At 44.5% G+C, this 17358-nt stretch overlaps 1 protein-coding gene across 5 annotated transcripts in view; it reads left to right on the forward strand.

Moving 5' to 3' along the window:
* LOC100089730 (rab GTPase-activating protein 1) overlaps nucleotides 1–17358 on the forward strand; it is a 110175-nt gene that overhangs the window by 64577 nt on the left and 28240 nt on the right. For all 5 annotated transcript variants that reach the window (XM_029062806.2, XM_029062805.1, XM_029062809.1 and 2 more), the window contains 3 exons: nucleotides 2272–2446; nucleotides 4618–4711; nucleotides 10606–10756. In XM_029062806.2, the coding sequence (XP_028918639.1) occupies nucleotides 2272–2446; nucleotides 4618–4711; nucleotides 10606–10756 (420 nt within the window). The remainder of the gene's footprint in view (nucleotides 1–2271; nucleotides 2447–4617; nucleotides 4712–10605; nucleotides 10757–17358) is intronic.

The raw sequence follows: 17358 nt of genomic DNA on the forward strand, positions 1-17358 counted from the left end.
TCTGCACACAGTGAGTGCTCAATAAGTATGACTGATTGTGTACTTCACTTAGCTAATTTGGCATCTTTTGTTTTAATAAACTTGCACAGTTTGTGACTTTTATTGCCCTTTAAATTTTGCCACCCTCAAGGGCAGGAACAAGTTATCCAGTGTCCAGTATTTTACTTAAGAAAGATTAAGCACAATTCATAATTTTGCTTTGTTGGGAATTCTAACATACCTGAAAGATAAAATTTCTACAGGGTTTATACAAAATGCATACATGGAATTAACTTATCTTGGCTTTCCAGTGTTTCTTGCCAGTCATGGAGAAGATTGCAGAAAATTAGACAGATGTTAAAAAAAATTATCTGCATATCAAATTGATTTTTCTCTGTCCCACCTCCCCAACTGAGAACATTTGGTGACTCAATAACTTTTTTTTAGCTTGGAAGCATTCCCAGCTGTGGGGGATTTTTACATTAAAATGGCAGAGAATTATAGATGACACATTTTAAATAAGGAGAAGAGAGAGAAGTAGCTCTTTTTTTAGATTTAGACTTTGACCATTAAATGAAAGATGAGGGAAATGGGCAGAAGGCAGAATTTCTTGATGATGAATTAATGGTATTTGAGTGTTTACTGTGTGCTGAGCACTGTACTAAGTGCTTGGGAGAGTACAGTGCAGCAGAGTTGGTAGACACACTCCCTGCCCATAAGAAGTTTACAGTCTAGAAGCGGGGGTGGGGTGATGATCCAGAGGGGGTAGAAAGCAGACTGGGCACTCAGTTTTCCACTAACTGAAATCAAAAATTCCTAGAAGTAATAAGAGCACCAGATTTCCATATTTCAAGCATTTTGAACTACAGGCAGTCTTCATTTTAAGATTTTCAGCATGATGGGGGATTAAGAAGAAAGGAGGGCCAAAAGAGCGGGGTAGGTCAGGGATTGGGGAGGGATTACCTGATATCTAGGCATGGTCACTGAAAAGGGTCAGTCCCTCCATTTCACTTCTGGCGATGTGAAATCGAGCTACCCTAGCGTGGAACCTCTCTGACTCCATATGAATACACTAATGTAGTTACATTACTCATCCTTAATTGATAAACACAAAATCCAAGTCGTTTTGCATCAGAATGGCAAGGGGGTGGTCCGCCCTCCTGAGATTAGCTGTAGGAAGCTAGGGTGAATCTTCCATAGTTCCCTTTCCGTCTGTTCCCCAGGAGAACATTCCTGACCTGCACCCAGAAACCACTTGAGTCCCCTTTCCTGATAGTGACACTCAAAGTGCAGCCCTAACTGGCTTTTTAATGCAAACATTGAAAGGATTTTTATTGAGCTTATCGAGTAAGAGGGGTGTAAGAATCCCAATGCGAAAGATGCCTCTCTCTTTCTTTTAATACATTCTAGTCCCCAGGACTCCTACTCTCCTGCAGGTGTCTTGGTCCCTTTTCCTCTGGTCTGTTCCCTTTAGCGTCTCTTAGAAATTACAGGAATCAGGTTCACCCCTTTCAAATCTTTCCCACTGCCTCGTCCAGTGCCAAGGTGAAACAACTACCTATCCACTCAACTATTTCCCCCACTCAGGGCTTGGGGCCTTGCTCTTTGGGGATTCTGTTCCCCAGGATGGTTCAGTCCCAGCTCTTAAAATGCCAAGGGGTTTCTTCCCCACAGTTTACTAACCTCCACGTCTTTTCCCAATCTTTCCTGGGTATTGGCTGTATTCCAGTTGGACCTCCCTCATACTTCGGAAGATTAGTTTTCCTTCCAGGTGGGGTGGCCTCAGGAGTGAATTCCTATCTTCTCTAGCAACTTCTGAATTTTCCCTCCTACCCCTAACTCAAGTGACTGCCACACACTGTAAAATTAGTTACTTCCATATGTGTTAGAAAAGGAGGGAAGATTGAGTATGTGAGAATCCCATGTATTTGGCTCTGAGAAGGGCCCATAAACACAGAGACTTTAAAAGGTTCAAAGCAAGTAGCTTTTTGGTCCAGCTTACAAAATATTTGTACCTGAGTATATGATATTACTGGCAAAATGAGGTTAGGAACAGAACATCATTAGTGTTCAGTCATGGAAGAGCACATTTTAGCCCAAAAGATGTTTAATTAAAGCATTTTTATTTCCTCTCTTGGCAAAGGCTCATGTAGCGGAAAGTGTTGAAAATAAGTTTCCTAACTCCCCCACTCCAAATCCCCTTAGAATGAGATTTTGATGAAAGAAATGAAGTATTTAAGTGTCTAATTAGTGCCTTTTATACTTGTGGCATTCTTTTGTTGTTTTTTAAAGATCAAGCAAAAGGACAGGAAGAATAATACTGACACACTGTATGAAGTTGTGTGCTTGGAGAGTGAATCTGAAAGAGAAAGGAGAAAAACAACAGCAAGTCCTTCAATTCGCCTGCCCCAGTCTGGGTCTCAGAGTTCAATGATACCTTCCCCTCCAGAGGATGATGAAGAGGAAGGTTAGAAATGGCCAATGCATATTTCGTAGCTTTATTTTGTCGTAGGGTACGCAGATTATTTTTGGAGAATTGAAAACCTAATGATCTCCACTTGGAAGGGAAAAGTAACTACCTCATAACCCAGGCTTTATGCTTTCATATGCTGTGGGTTTTGTTTGTTTGGAATGTACTGTACTTTAAGCTCCAACTTCCCCTCCAGCTTTCACTTCCATTTGGACACCGGGGAGAACCACTTAAATTGTCGTTTCGGCTTCCAGAGCAGGGATCGTTTCTGGCAACTCGACCCCTGCAGTTTCCTGGTTTCACCTGAACCACCTTCCTTTTTGCCTGCCTTTCCTTCACCCTCTCCCTCCTTCATCTCAGCTCTCCTTGCTCCCCTTCCTCTGTCTCTCCACAGGAACTCTCCCTGGATGGAGCCAGAGTCAAGGGAGAGTAGCAGCAGCAACTGAAAAGGTCTCTGCCCCTACCGCTCCCTCTAGCTCACCAGAGTTTGTATTCCAGCTGTGGCCTGAGCTGTAGAGAGCTGATTTGCAAGAGCAGTTTTTTCCTCCTCTCCTGCTCCAACTCCGCTGCCCCGCTCCTTGCTCATCCCTCCCAAATTCTTCCCTCATCAAGGAGCCCAGCAGAAAACGGCTCTGCAGGGGCCTGGAAGCGATGACGGCCAACCCCCTCACCGTTCTTTGAAGGCGACAACTCTGTGGGGGCGATTGCTGTCATGGCATTTTGAGCTGAAATTCCCAGCCTCCTCCTCCCAGCTCTCTGACAAGAAGCAAGAGCTCCTGGCAGGACTGAAAAGAGCCAAAATGATGGCTTTCTGGTCTGCTAGCCTTTGAAGTCCGTCCCCTTCTAGACTCTACTCCTCTTCAAAATCCCTGCCCCTTTTCGCCCTCACATTTGAAATTAAAAGTTAGCACTTGGGAAAGGAAGGACAAGGAGAATTGTACTCTTGGTTGAAGGCCGTGTATGTGAAGCACTTTGAAGTTCAGAAAGTGAGGTTCACGAATATAGCAGTTGCAGAATTGTTGACTGCAAGATCCCAGTTTGCACGGGATCTCAGCTTGCTTGCTCTGTAATTCGAATTAGACCCCAGAGGGCTGAGTAAGGGCCCTTTCTAATTTTTATTTTGAGAGACCTGGTCAATCAGTTTCCTCTCCAGTGCAATGTCAGCAGTTGACTTTGCTCTTCCAGGAACTAATTCTGAGGAAAGTTAAATGCTTATAAAATTCAAACCAGTAACCTGAGGGTAAATCGTACTATGGAGCAACATAGACGACCGTCTGACGAACCGTTTTTTGGACTTTATTCCAACTTAAATTCTTTGGCTTATTGGAATTCAATCTAAAGGAGGAATTTTTTTTTCCCTGAGGGCCTATTGGTATAGCATTAAATCTGCTTTGTGGGGTTTTATCAAAAGAATTTTAAAATAACAGCTGCTTTTTATCTTTTTGTGATGAATAATTCAAATTTGCACTGGGGCAAGTGGTCAGACAAAGAAACAGACTTCATACAGAATTATTTTATATACATGCTTAGTATTCTTTTTGAGCAGCAAAATGTCCTCCCCTCACAAAAAAGTTATTGACAAAGTAATAACCTTGAAATACAAAGGGTACAACAGTTAATCCAGTAACAATTAGAATGACCCCTGGTATTTTGAAGGAAATTTAAGTTCCTTGTTTTGAACCAGTTTTAACTGTTTTGCTGTTTAATTATGTGTGGTAGCATTTCAGCTATTTATCACATGAAGTCTACTTTCATGGAAATCAGTGCATTATCACCTGCAAGCGTTGCAAATGATATTCCATGCAGTGAAAATTTCCTCTAAAAAATTCCTCTAAAGCTGCTCCAAGACCATGCCATCCATTGGTCTCTAATGTTTGAACCTCTCCACTTGCAGATATTTATCTGTTAAAGTACATGTTTCGTTCTCGGGGCCATTTCTGTGTTTATCATCTTTCATCCCTTTTGGGCTTCAGCTAACTTTTAAAGTGGATTTCTAACACAGATAAATATGGGTAAAGGTAATATTTTTGTATGACCTGTCAAGTTTGTCCTCTGAGTGCTAGTAAAGTACTCTGAACCTGAAACCAGAACTGAGCAATACATTAAATTGGTATCTCTGCATTATCTTCTGGTTAACCTGGGGCCTCTCTGGGCTCTTTTTATTAAAGATAATGATGAACCTCTCTTGAGTGGATCTGGTGATGTTTCCAAAGAATGTGCAGAAAAAATTCTTGAAACATGGGGAGAACTGCTGTCAAAATGGTAAGTTGGGTAACGCTACTTTATACTCCCTCCCAATAAAAAATGAGATTCTTAAGAGAACCAGAGCAAGCATGAGAGCAAGAAGGTCCTAGAACCAAAACTAAAATCAGTACATCAATGAGTGGTATTTACTGGGCACTTTCTATGTGCCCGGTGCGGTACTAAGCACATGAGAGAGTACAAATCTAGGACCAGGATTCCCTGAGGTCATCAATAGCTTCAGAACCATCTATGAATCACCCATTGTGTGCATGATGCTGTTCTTGGCAGCTCTGCTCTATGGACCTTTAATAGTGGTTAAGTGTAAGGAGCAAATCAGTTATCTTGGCTACGGGTTTCAATTCAGTAGAATGTAAAAGATATGGAGCCAGGTGACAAGATGGGGCGATGAGAAGATGCTTAATAGTAATGGTGAGAAGCAGTACTTTGGTATGTATGAACTCTCATTTAGTCTAAAACATACATGCCAGTGTCAATGATGTCAAACACCTACTGTGAGCAGAGCACTCAGCTTGGGTCCTGGAGACGAGTGAGGTTAAATGATGTTAATCCAGTTGGTGAATGAGACATAAATTGGTGAATATTCTGGACATATGTTTGTTAGAAAATAAGTGTAAAGGACACAAGTAGTTAAAAAATACATAAATGCCGAGATAGCTGATGAGACAGCATGAATGGGAAGGAGGGGGATTAATCCTGAATGCCTTTTGGAGGAGGTGGTTTTAAAATGGCATTAAAAGAAGGGAGGAATAGGGTAGGGCATTCCTCTCAGGAGGGATAGAGTAAGGTATTCCACACAGGGGGCTTAAGGTAGGGCATTCCATGCAGGAAGGATAGGGTAGGGAATTCCACATGGGGGGAAATAGGGTAGGGCATTCCACACAGGATAAAAGGGAGGGATGGGGGCAGATTCCACAGAAGGAGGGTAGGGTAGAGCATTCCACAAAGGGAGGATGAGGACATTTCACACAGGAAGGATAAGGGAGGGCATTCCGTCCAGGGGAGAGATGGGATAGTTGAGATGGAAGAGTAGTTGAGAAGCAGTGTGGTTTACTGGAAAGAGCATGGGCCTGGTAGTCAGGGAACGTGGATTCTAATCACAGCTCTACCTCTTGCCTGCTGTGTGACCATGGACAAGTCATTTCACTTCACTGTGCCTCAGTTTCCTCATCTGTAAAATGAGGATTCAGTTCTCCCTTCTACTTAGATTGTGAGCCTCGTGTATGAGAGGGATCACCTTCCACATGATTATCTCCTATCTTACCCAGCTTTTAGTACAGTGTTTGTCACATAGTAGTAATAGTACAGTGCCTGGCACATGGTAAGCACTTACCAGGATATCATTAAGAAAAAATCAAAAGTGAAGAGTGAAGTGTAGTATTTTGGAAAGCAGATATGTGGAGCTATATGTAAAACAGATTGAAGGAGGGTGAAGTTAGAGGCCGGGATATCAGTAAGAAGTAGTCCAACCAGGATGACGAGTGTGTGGGAAGGAGGGAGCAGATCCGGGAAATCATACTGAAGATGACGTATCAGGAATCCGAGACTGTGATAGATCAGTCGGTTTTTATTGAAGGACTTATTCATTCAATAGTATTTATTGAGCGCTTACTATGTGCAGAGCACTGTACTAAGCGCTTGGGATGAACAGGTCGGCAACAGATAGAGACAGTCCCTGCCGTTTGACGGGCTTACAGTCTAATCGGGGGAGACGGATAGACGAGAACAATGGCACTAAACAGCGTCAAGGGGAAGAACATCTCGTAAAAACAATGGCAACTAAATAGAATCAAGGCGATGTACAATTCATTAACAAAATAAATAGGGTAACGAAAATATATACAGTTGAGCGGACGAGTACGGTGCTGTGGGGATGGGAAGGGAGAGGTGGAGGAGCAGAGGGAAAAGGGGAAAATGAGGCTTTAGCTGCGGAGAGGTAAAGGGGGGATGGCAGAGGGAGTAGAGGGGGAAGAGGAGCTCAGTCTGGGAAGGCCTCTTGGAGGAGGTGATTTTTAAGTAAGGTTTTGAAGAGGGAAAGAGAATCAGTTTGGCGGAGGTGAGGAGGGAGGGCGTTCCAGGACCGCAGGAGGACGTGACCCAGGGGTCGACGGCGGGATAGGCGAGACCGAGGGACGGTGAGGAGGTGGGCGGCAGAGGAGTGGAGCGTGCGGGGTGGGCGGTAGAAAGAGAAAAGGGAGGAGAGGTAGGAAGGGGCAAGGTGATGGAGAGCCTCGAAGCCTAGAGTGAGGAGTTTTTGTTTGGAGCGGAGGTCGATAGGCAACCACTGGAGTTGTTTAAGAAGGGGAGTGACATGCCCAGATCGTTTCTGCAGGAAGATGAGCCGGGCAGCGGAGTGAAGAATAGACCGGAGCGGGGCGAGAGAGGAGGAAGGGAGGTCAGAGAGAAGGCCGACACAGTAGTCTAGCCGGGATATCACGAGAGCCCGTAATAGTAAGGTAGCCGTTTGGGTGGAGAGGAAAGGGCGGATCTTGGCGATATTGTAGAGGTGAAACCGGCAGGTCTCGGTAACGGATAGGATGTGTGGGGTGAACGAGAGGGACGAGTCAAGGATGACACCGAGATTGCGGGCCTGCGGGACGGGAAGGATGGTCGTGCCATCCACGGTGACGGAGAAGTCTGGGAGCGGACCGGGCTTGGGAGGGAAGATGAGGAGCTCAGTCTTGCTCATGTTGAGTTTTAGGTGGCGGGCCGACATCCAGGTGGAGACGTCCCGGAGGCAGGAGGAGATGCGAGCCTGAAGGGAGGGGGAGAGGACAGGGGCGGAGATGTAGATCTGCTTACTGTAAACTTACTGTTTACAGAGCACTGTTCTAAGTGCTTGGAGTACAGTACAACAGTTGAAAGGCACGATTCCTGCCCACAGAGAGCTTACAGTCTATGGGGGAAGCATATTAAAATAAAGAACAGGTCGGGGGAATGGCAGAATTTAAGGATCTTTATAAAATGCTGTGACGGGGAGTGGGGTGAATGTCCAAGTGCTTTAGGATGCAGATCCAAGTGTTTAGGTGACTCAGAAGGGAGGGCCAATAAGGGAAATGAGGGCTCAGGGAAGGCCTCTAGGAGGAGATGTGATTTTAGTTGGGCTTTGAAGATGGGAAGAGTGGTGGTCTGTTAGATATAAAGGGAGAGGGGGTTCCAGCCTAGAGGGAGGAAATGGGCAAGGGGTTGGCAGCCAGAAAGACGACATCGAGGGACAGCGAGTAGGTTGGTGTTTAGAGGAGCAAAGTGGGCAGCTTGGGTTGTAGTAGGAAATCAGGGAGGGTAAGAGAAGAGGGAGCAAGATGATTGAGTGCTTCAAAGCCGACGATAAGGAATTTCTATTTGATGTGGAGAGGGTTGGGTATCCGATGGAGGTTTTTGAGGAATGGGGAGCTTTAGACTGATATTTTATTTTCAGAAAAAGGATCTGGGCAACAATGGAAAGTATGAACTGGAGAGGAGAGAGACAAGAAGCAGGGAGGTCAGCAAGGAGGATGATAAAATAATTCAAGGCAGGATGTAAGTCCTTGGATTAGCGTGGTAGCAGTTTGGATGAAGAGGAGGTGGATTCTAGAGATGTGCACATGGCCAAGAATAGATCACCAGCTTTGGTATTATCTTGATACAGTTTTAACATGGCTTTACTCTTCCCTATCTAGGATGCCAGCATTTTTAAAAAGTGGCATTCATTAAGCACCTGCTATGTGCCAGGATCTGTACTAAGTTCTGGAGTAGATACATACAAGCTAATCAGGTTGGATGTGGTCTGTATTCCACGTGTGACTCAGAGTCTTAATCCCCAATTTTACAAATGAGGGAACTGAGGCACAGAGAGGTTAAATGATTTGCCCAAGGTCACTTAGACAACAGCGGTGCCGGAGTTAGAACCCAGGTCCCTCTGTCGCCAAGGCCTGTGCTCTATCCACTAGGCCACGCTGCTTCTCAGCTTGACAGCTCTCGTTTTCCCACACCGGTTTGAGTAGACGAACTCCATAAAGCTTCTCCTCTCCGGGGCGATGAGGGGAGAATGCTCTAAATTTTTAGTTGTTCTTAGACAAGTCAACCAATCAGTCAGTTGTATTTATTGAGCGCTCACTGTGCGGAGAGCACTATACTGAGGACTTGGGAGAGTACAATGTAACACAAGTGGTAGACAGGTTCTCTGCCCACAGTGAGCGTACAGTCTAGAGGGGGAGACAGACATTAATAGAAATAATTATGTATATATACATAAATACTGTAGGTCTGAGGGAGAGGGTGAATAAAGGATGTAAATTGAAGTGTTAGGATGATGCAGAAAGAAGGGGAAGAAGAGGAAATGGGGCCCTAAATTGGGGGAAGGTCTCTTTGAGGAGATGTCTCTTCAATAAGGCTTCAAAGGTTGGGGGGGTGATTGTCGGTTGGATGTGATCTTTGTGTTAAAATCATTTTGGTAGCTATATGGTGCTTAGAGGCTACTGTTGGCAATAAGTTTGCCTTTGGGAGAGACCTTTTGATCTCAGACTTCTGGGATTAAAAAACCTTGGGTTCTTGGCAGGGGTGAACTAGAATCAGAGGTACTATTCAGGTTGTTGATGATGATGCTGGCATTTATTATGTGTCGTCTATGTGCTAAGCAGTAGGGTAGATACGAGATTCTGAAGTTGGATACAGTCCCCGGCCCACACGGGGCTCACTATCTATTTCATCCCATCTTTAATGGCTTCCCTGGCTACATGCTTTATTGGTAGAATTGAAACCATCAGAGTGATCTCCGTAAAATCGCCCTTGTTTCTCAAGATATTCAAATACTGTAGATTGAACAGTAGAAAATAGGGATTGTATCTTGCAGACAAAATTCATTATTTGGGATTTATGCATTGGTAATTCTCTTGACCAAACTGAGGTATCCTCTGGGCCACTCTGAGACGTGGGCCCACTGAACCCAAGTGATGTTTCCAATGTGCCTGAAAGAGATGTGAAAGAGTCCACAAGAATTTAGTCCAGCTGCCCTGCATTGGTCTTAGTAAGTAAGGGCGTAGTTTCCAACATAGTCCCAAGCTTGACTAGGCTGATTTTAAATGTTCTGAAGTGATTTTTTTTTTCAGTTTGGCTGTTGGTATTGCCATCATCATGAGTACCTCCAGTGTACATGGGCTGTACTAGGTATTTACAGATTTGTGTGGAAAACGTCATAAAAGACAGGGCCTTCCCACAAAGAGCTCACAATTTAGTTACGGGGGGAGGAGACAAGCATGCGGGTAATTGAATATTAAACATTGAAGCAAGTGTTGCCTAGCTGCCCACCCAACTCCCCTCTCTCCTTCCTAGTCTAGGAAATAGAAAAATCTCCCATTTTAAAGTGAATAAAAGCTGCTGTCTTCCCTCCACCCTCTGCTCCTATGTAGGGCAGGGCTTCTACCATGGGGAAATATGCATTTGATGATGGGGCAGGGGAAATCCAAAGCCATAGGTGCTCTGCTCATCTTGACCCTGGAGGCTGGGGATTTGAGGCCGCTCTCTTCCTCAATCGATATTTGAAGACTTTCCATTGGGTTTTTGTGGTTTGGATCACAGTTAAATGTTACACTAGACAATCCATATTGTTTTTCTGTGCTCCTTTTTGCCTAGTTCTAACTGTGGTCTCACTTGCAGTCCTTTTTTATGTCAGTCTGCTTATACGTGTCGGCCAAGCGAACTGAACCAAAAATATGGAATTTGCTTGAAAACTGTTTTCCGTGCATCCTCTTTCATTCACGGGCTCCTGAATAATATTGGCATGAGGTTTACGAAAGGGCTCTGTAAGAAACAGAGCTACAGGAAATGATTTGTTGTACTCGAAAATGGTCCGCCATTCCTATTTTTCATTCTCTCCTTAAAATGATCGTTTCTCATGAACCATTCTTCATTTTCAGGCATCTCAATTTGAGCGTGAGACCAAAGCAGTTGTCGCCATTAGTGAGGAGCGGAGTCCCTGAGGCACTGCGAGGGGAAGTCTGGCAGCTACTAGCAGGATGCCACAACAATGACCACCTGGTCGAAAAGTACCGCATCCTTATCACAAAGGTTAGCTATTACATTGCTTCATTGGTGGTCTGTTGATCATGAAAACATTGATGCAGTAACTCCAGTGGGAGATGGGAAATCAAATGAATTAGAAGAAAATTATAGAGACAAGTAACATGTGGAATGTAAAGTAGAACTTGTCTGTTTGGGATATTTTTTTTCCCTTTTACAATCTTAGAAATGAATACTCCATTGGTAGCGCGTTTCCCAGTTAATTTTGGTGTTTTTTTATCAGTTTTTGGATTGCGATTCGTCTGTTCCTGTTAGGGACTGAGTCGGTGTATTTCTTTGACGATGGTTATGGCGCACATCTGAGGTTCCGGTCTTGTGGGCAGATGAATTCTTAAATGCGAAGTACAAGAAAATGTGTGAATTTGTATTTTCTGGTCTCTTGAGATATTTTTAAGCTCTTCTCTCCTTGAGGCTCTTGAGTCCTACTAGGGATGGTGTTGCTATGGGAATGGGAATTTTTACATATGTCATTAAACTTTCTGCTTGTTACATTGCTTTAGCATTGTCTGTTCATCTTCTCAAATATTCAGTCCAGAGCCTGTAAATGAGCACTCTGGCAGAGGATACATGAAAAAGAGTTCTTGGTTGAAAAAATTTACCCCCAAATCCAACATTAACCATAGGAAATTTGCTAATATTGGGCAAGCAAATTTGATGAATGCCTGTGTCAAGATCTGGTTTCAATTATCAAGGATATTTGCTTTTTGAAAGAGCCCAGGCCTGCGACTCAGAAGGACCTGGATTCTAATCCTGCCCCTGTGACTTGTCTGCTCTGTGACCTTGGGCAAGTCACTTGACTTCTCCGTGCCTGACTTTCCTTGTTTGGAAAATGGGGATTAATCTCGTTCTTCTTTCCCCTTGACGGTGAAACCCCATGCGAGGGGGGGCGGGGTGGGGGTGGGGGGCAGAGAGGGACTGTGTCCAACTGGATTATTTTGTGTCTCTCCCAGCCCTTAGCCCAGAGGAAGTGCTGAAATACCACAGATTTCATTTAGGAATTGTGTTACCGATTATATTTACTTTGCAACTTTCTAGAGGTTGCTTGTTAGTGGTTATGAATGGGTGTGGGGGGAAAAATATAAAAGAAATCAGTTCTACTGTGAAGCACTACTGTCTTGTTTGAGGGTTCATAGTGCAGTGCTTTCCCTTACTGGTCTTGATTTTTGACTTTTGATCAAGTGACTGTACCAGGCTTCCTTCTCTCCTTTACCTAGACCACTTCCGAGGTGCGTACTAGCCGTTGCTTACTCTCCCAATCTTCTGTCCAACTATCTAGCCACGAGGGTGCCTCGTGAAAGGTGAACTGCACATTAGTGGATTCTAGAGTTCCAGGTTTCATCCTGTGGGACTGGCTGTGTTTTCCTTGACTGTTTTCCTCTCTTCTATGGAATCTGTAGTTATGGTTAAAAAAAAAAAAAGGCTGTGACTTAGAGCAGCAGTATGTTGGATTACTTGTAACTACCAGAAGGAAGCATATCCCTGGTTTCAAAAAAATGGGAACTTCTGTTTTTCCACTGCCTTCACTTCCTGGAATCCCTTCCGATTGGGACTCTTCTGCAGGTTAGGAGAGGTAAAGGAGGAAGAATTAAGAGAGTGTTTGAAATTGGAGGTGTATTCCAACATCCAGGGGATTAACCCTGAGGGAGGAAACTACCCATTTTGGAGCTTGAATCCAAAAGCCTCCAAAATCCAAAAGCAGAATCTCCTGTCAGTTTAGCGGGAAGAAGTTTGTGAGCTGAATAATGCGGAAACATTTAAACAGCGTCCTTGTCAGCCTCTGGCTAGGAACAAGGAAAGCAGTTCACTAAAGGGAGTGAAAATGCTTACAAGTTAAAACGAAAAACATGAAGATTCCTTGCCCTTTTCACTTATTTTAGTTCAGTTTTAACATCCCCTCTGAAATAAGGGAGGAGAAGTCGTGCATTGGAGAAGCAGCTGGCCTAGTGGAACAAGCCCGGGCCCAGGCGTCAGAGGACCTGGGTTCTGCTACCGGCTCCTCCACTTGTCTGCTGAGTGAAGTCCCTTAACTTCTCTCTGATTTTGTTACCTCATCTAAATGGGGATTAAGACTGTGAGCCCTACGTGGGACTGGCACTGTGTCCAACCCAATTATTTTTTACCTATCCCAGCGCTTAATACAGTGTCCTAAGTGTCTGAAAATTAAATCTAGAACCACTAGAAATGGAAGCAATCAGCAAGTACTTAGGCCTATAAACTGCATGGAATGCTAGGAATTTGTAACAAGATTACTGATCATTTCTACCCACAAACCCTAAGGAAATCACCCACAGCCCATACTGGTGGACTTTTTTAGGGATCTAATTAGTTCTGATTTGCTTTTGAAATGGCAGGTATGTCTCATTCTCCTTGAGAGATGTTGCGTCAACCTCTTACATACAGCTGCGATCTATCTTGCCGCCGACCCCTCCCCTGCTTCCCGCCTCTGGCCTGGAGTGCCCTTCCTCTTCATAACCGTCAAACTTCTCCCCACCTTCAAAACCATACTAAAAGCACATCTCCTCCCAGAGGTCTTCCCCACCTAAGCTCTCATTTCTTCTTCTCCCACTCCCTCTGCATCACCCTTGCATTTGGATTTATATCCTTTCTTCACCCCCATCGTAAGGCCCCTAGCACTTAAGGGTAATTTACCTATTTATATTAATGTCGGTCTCTTCCTCTAGATGATAAGCTCCTTGTGGGCAGGGAACGTCTGACAACTGTGTAGTATTGTACTCCCCCAACAGCTTAGTTCAGTGCTCTGCACAAAGTAAATGTTCAATAAATTTGATTAATTGAGGGCCTTAAATCCCAATTGTAAGATTAAGAATTCACCTCTGGAATCATTTTACATGACTAGTCTCTGCCGGACATGATACTAAGTCGAATCTCATTTCTCATAATTTCCTATCTTAATACTGGTTTTCTAAATTTGTGTGGGCTTGTTCTACCTATGCACAATGGTAGAATGTAGAATGTCATATACTGCATACCAGAGACCATCTACTCATTGGCGAATGGGTCCCACATTTGAAAACAAACCTTAGCTTGTACTGCCCAATGTGCTTCATCCCTCCCCGCCTACTTGCTCATCGCACTCCCTGCCCCAGCAGGGACGGGATTGGCAGGCCTGGGCGGCTGCTAGTGGTGTCATGTAAGCCACAGTCCCTCTCATTGACTCTGCCCAGGCTCCAGTACTCAAGCTCAGGACCGGAGCTCCGTCATTAGGCGCAGCATGGCCTAGTGGTTAGAGCATGGACCTGGGTTTCAGAAGGACCTGGCTCCACCACGTCTCTGCTGTGTGACCTTGGGCAAATCACCCGGGCAAGAACCTTATGAGAAGCAGTGTGGCGTAGTGGATGGGGCAAGGGCCTGGGAATCAGAAGTGCATGGGTTCTCATCTGCTTCACCACTTGATGCTGTGTGACCTCGAGCAAGTCACTTCATTTCTCTGGGTCTCAGTTCTCTCATTTGTCAAATGGGGATTGAGACTGAGTCCTACATGGGACAGGGACTGTGTCTAACCCGATTTGCTTGTATCTACCCCAGTGCTTAGGACAGTGCCTGGCACATAGTAAGCACTTAACAAATACCATTAAAAAAAAGGGGATGGTTCTCGACAGGTGACTCAAATCAGAGACTCCATCCATGTCGTGCAAATGGCTGTTGCTGATAAACTTCTCTGGGATGCAGAGTTGCCTCTTGGAAAAAGCGTGAGCCTGAGAGTCAGAAGATCTGGGTTCTAATCCAGTATTGCATAGTTGATAGAGCACGGGCCTGGGAATCAGAAGGTCATAGGTTCTAATCCCGGCTGCCCCGTTTTTCTGCTTTGTGATCTTGGGCAAGTCACTTCACTGCTCTGGGTTTCAGTTACCTCATCTGTAAAATGGGGATTGAGTTTGTGAGCCCCACTTGGGACAGGGACTATGTCCAATTTGATTTGCTTGTATCCACCCCAGCACTTAGTTCAATGTCTGGCACACAGTAAGCATTTAACAAATATCATTATTATTATTGATAACCTTGGCTCCGCCACTTGCCCTTTGCGTGACCTTGGACAAGTCATTTAAATTCTCCAGGTGTCGTTTCCTCACCTGTATGATGGGGATTGAATACCCGTTCTCCTTCTGAGTTAGGCTGTGAACCCCATGTGGTAACAGGGATTCCGTTGAAGTGATTAACTTCACTTCACGCATAGGACCGTGCTGGACACATACCATATTATGTGCTTAGAGGGAAATCAGTTAAAGCCATCTGTTCCTTGCTTTAAATCGAGTATTCGCTTAAGTCTTTAGATAGCTTTCCTATTGCAGTATTAACTTTTTAAAGAAAAGTTTGTTGATTTAAAGGGGTTTTTTTTGGTAGCAGTTGCAGCAATGCAACCTAGTGGAAAGGGTGCTGGCCTGGGACTCAGAGGACCTGGCTTCTAGTCCTGGCTCTGACTCTTGCCTGCTGTGTGACCTTGAGTCATTTACCTTCTCTAGGCCTCAGTTTCCTTATCTGTATAATGGGAGTACAATACCTGTTCTCTTCCCTTTAGTTGATGAGCTATATGTGGGTCAGGGATGGTATCCAAGTGGATTACCTTGTGTCTACCCCAGCTCATAGAGTAATGCTTTCCATGTAGTGAAGTGCCTAACAAATATGACAATTACTATCATGATTATGCATAATCATAAAAACAGTCATTATTTTGCGGTGGCATTTCAATTCCCATGGCTTCCTTAATTTCAGAAGTTGCGCAGAGTTCTTTAACGTGAACTGATGTTAATGTGAAAAGTGCTCATTGTATGTAGGCTAGAAGAATTTCCCCAGACCGAGCGGGAAGGTGGGTACATTATTATTACATGCAGATGAAAAATTGAATTTGGAACACACAAAATGCATGTTGTCATTGGAAGACCTGATTGCTGGCTTTCTCCAAGCAGAGTGGGCAGGCAGCAGAATTTCGGGGAATAATGGGAGGTTTTGAAAAATTCAGCTCAACTCCGCCTTCTTGAGCATCTAGCTGTTAGGGTAACTGAAAGTGGTCATAATTAATATCACTGCCAATGCATCCGTAATGTAAACCAAGTTTCAGTTCTGGTCCGTGACTGTGCCGACACCATAGATGACTAATTTATGCCACAAAGAGTGGCTAGTTTTCAAGTTAGAGTAGAAAAGGAGGCCTCGACACCCCAGTTTTGCTTGCAGTAAATGTGCAGCTTCTCATCAAGGTGCATCTATCACTCAACAGTTCTATTTACTGAGCACATATGTATAGATCACTGAACCAAGCACATGGAAGAGTACCGTGGAGCCAGTAGGCTTGGTTTCTGCTCTGAGGGAGTCTACAATGTAATTGGGAAGATGAGCACTAGAATAAATTACAATTGGAAAGAGGTGATGGAGTATAAAGATGCGAATTTAAGTGCTATGGGGGATTGGGGTTGGGTCATTCGGTCATATTTATTAAACGCTTACTAAGTGCAGAGTGCTGTACTAAGCACTTGGGAAAATGCAGTACAGCAATAAACAGTGACATTCCCTGCCCACAACGAGCTCACAGTCTAGTGCTTAGTGAGTGTGGATGCTCTAAAGTGGCAGTGGAAGACATAAGCAGCGTGGCTCAGTGGAAAGAGCACGGGCTTTGGAGTCAGAGGTCATGGGTTTGAATGCCGGCTCCACCACTTGTCAGCCGTGTGACTGTGGGCAAGTCACTTAACTTCTCTGTGCCTCAGTTACCTCATCTGTAAAATGGGGATTAAGACCGTGAGCCCCACATGGGACGACCTGATTCCCTTGTGTCTACCCCAGCGCTTAGAACAGTGCTCTGCACATAGTAAGCGCTTAACAAATACCAACATTATTATTATTATTATAAAATGAGGAGAGGAGACATTAATCATGCAAGGACTCCAAGAGGAGATAATCTCTCAAAGGTCACCAAGGATCTCCTTTTGGCCAGATCCAACGGCCTCTTCTTAATCTTTATCCCTCTCGACCTCTTAGCTACCTTCAACACTGTGGACCACCCATTTCTCCTGGAAATGTTATCTAACCTTGTCTTCCCTGACATTGTCTTCTCTTGGTTCTCTTCCTATCTCTCCATCTCTTTCACTGGCTCTTCCTCTGCTTTCCACCCTTTAACTGTGGGAGTCCCTCAGGACTCAAGGCTCCATGTACACCCACTCCCTTGGAGAACTCATTCATTCACATGCTTTCAACTACCATCTCTATACAGGGCACCGCCTGCTAAATGTAAACTACCATCTCTGTATGGATGGTTCTCAAATCTACACCCTGATCTTTCTCCTTCTCTGCAGTCTAGTATTGCTTCCTACTTTCAGACATCTCTACGTCACATAGCCGAAACAGAACTCCTCATCTTCCCACCCAAGCCCTGTCCTCCCTGAGTCTTTCCCATCACTGTAGACAGCACCACTCTCCCCCCGTCTCACACGCCCATAACCATGACATTATCCTTGACTCTTCTCTCTCATTCAACCTAGCTATTCAGTCTATCACCAAATCCTGTCAGTTCTACCCATACAACATCATTCACTGAAGTAAGCCCGTCAAAGGGCAGGGACTGTCTCTATCTGTTACCGATT

The sequence above is a fragment of the Ornithorhynchus anatinus genome, chromosome 4 (genome assembly GCF_004115215.2).
Source record: "Ornithorhynchus anatinus isolate Pmale09 chromosome 4, mOrnAna1.pri.v4, whole genome shotgun sequence".
Taxonomy (NCBI): Eukaryota; Metazoa; Chordata; class Mammalia; order Monotremata; family Ornithorhynchidae; genus Ornithorhynchus; species Ornithorhynchus anatinus.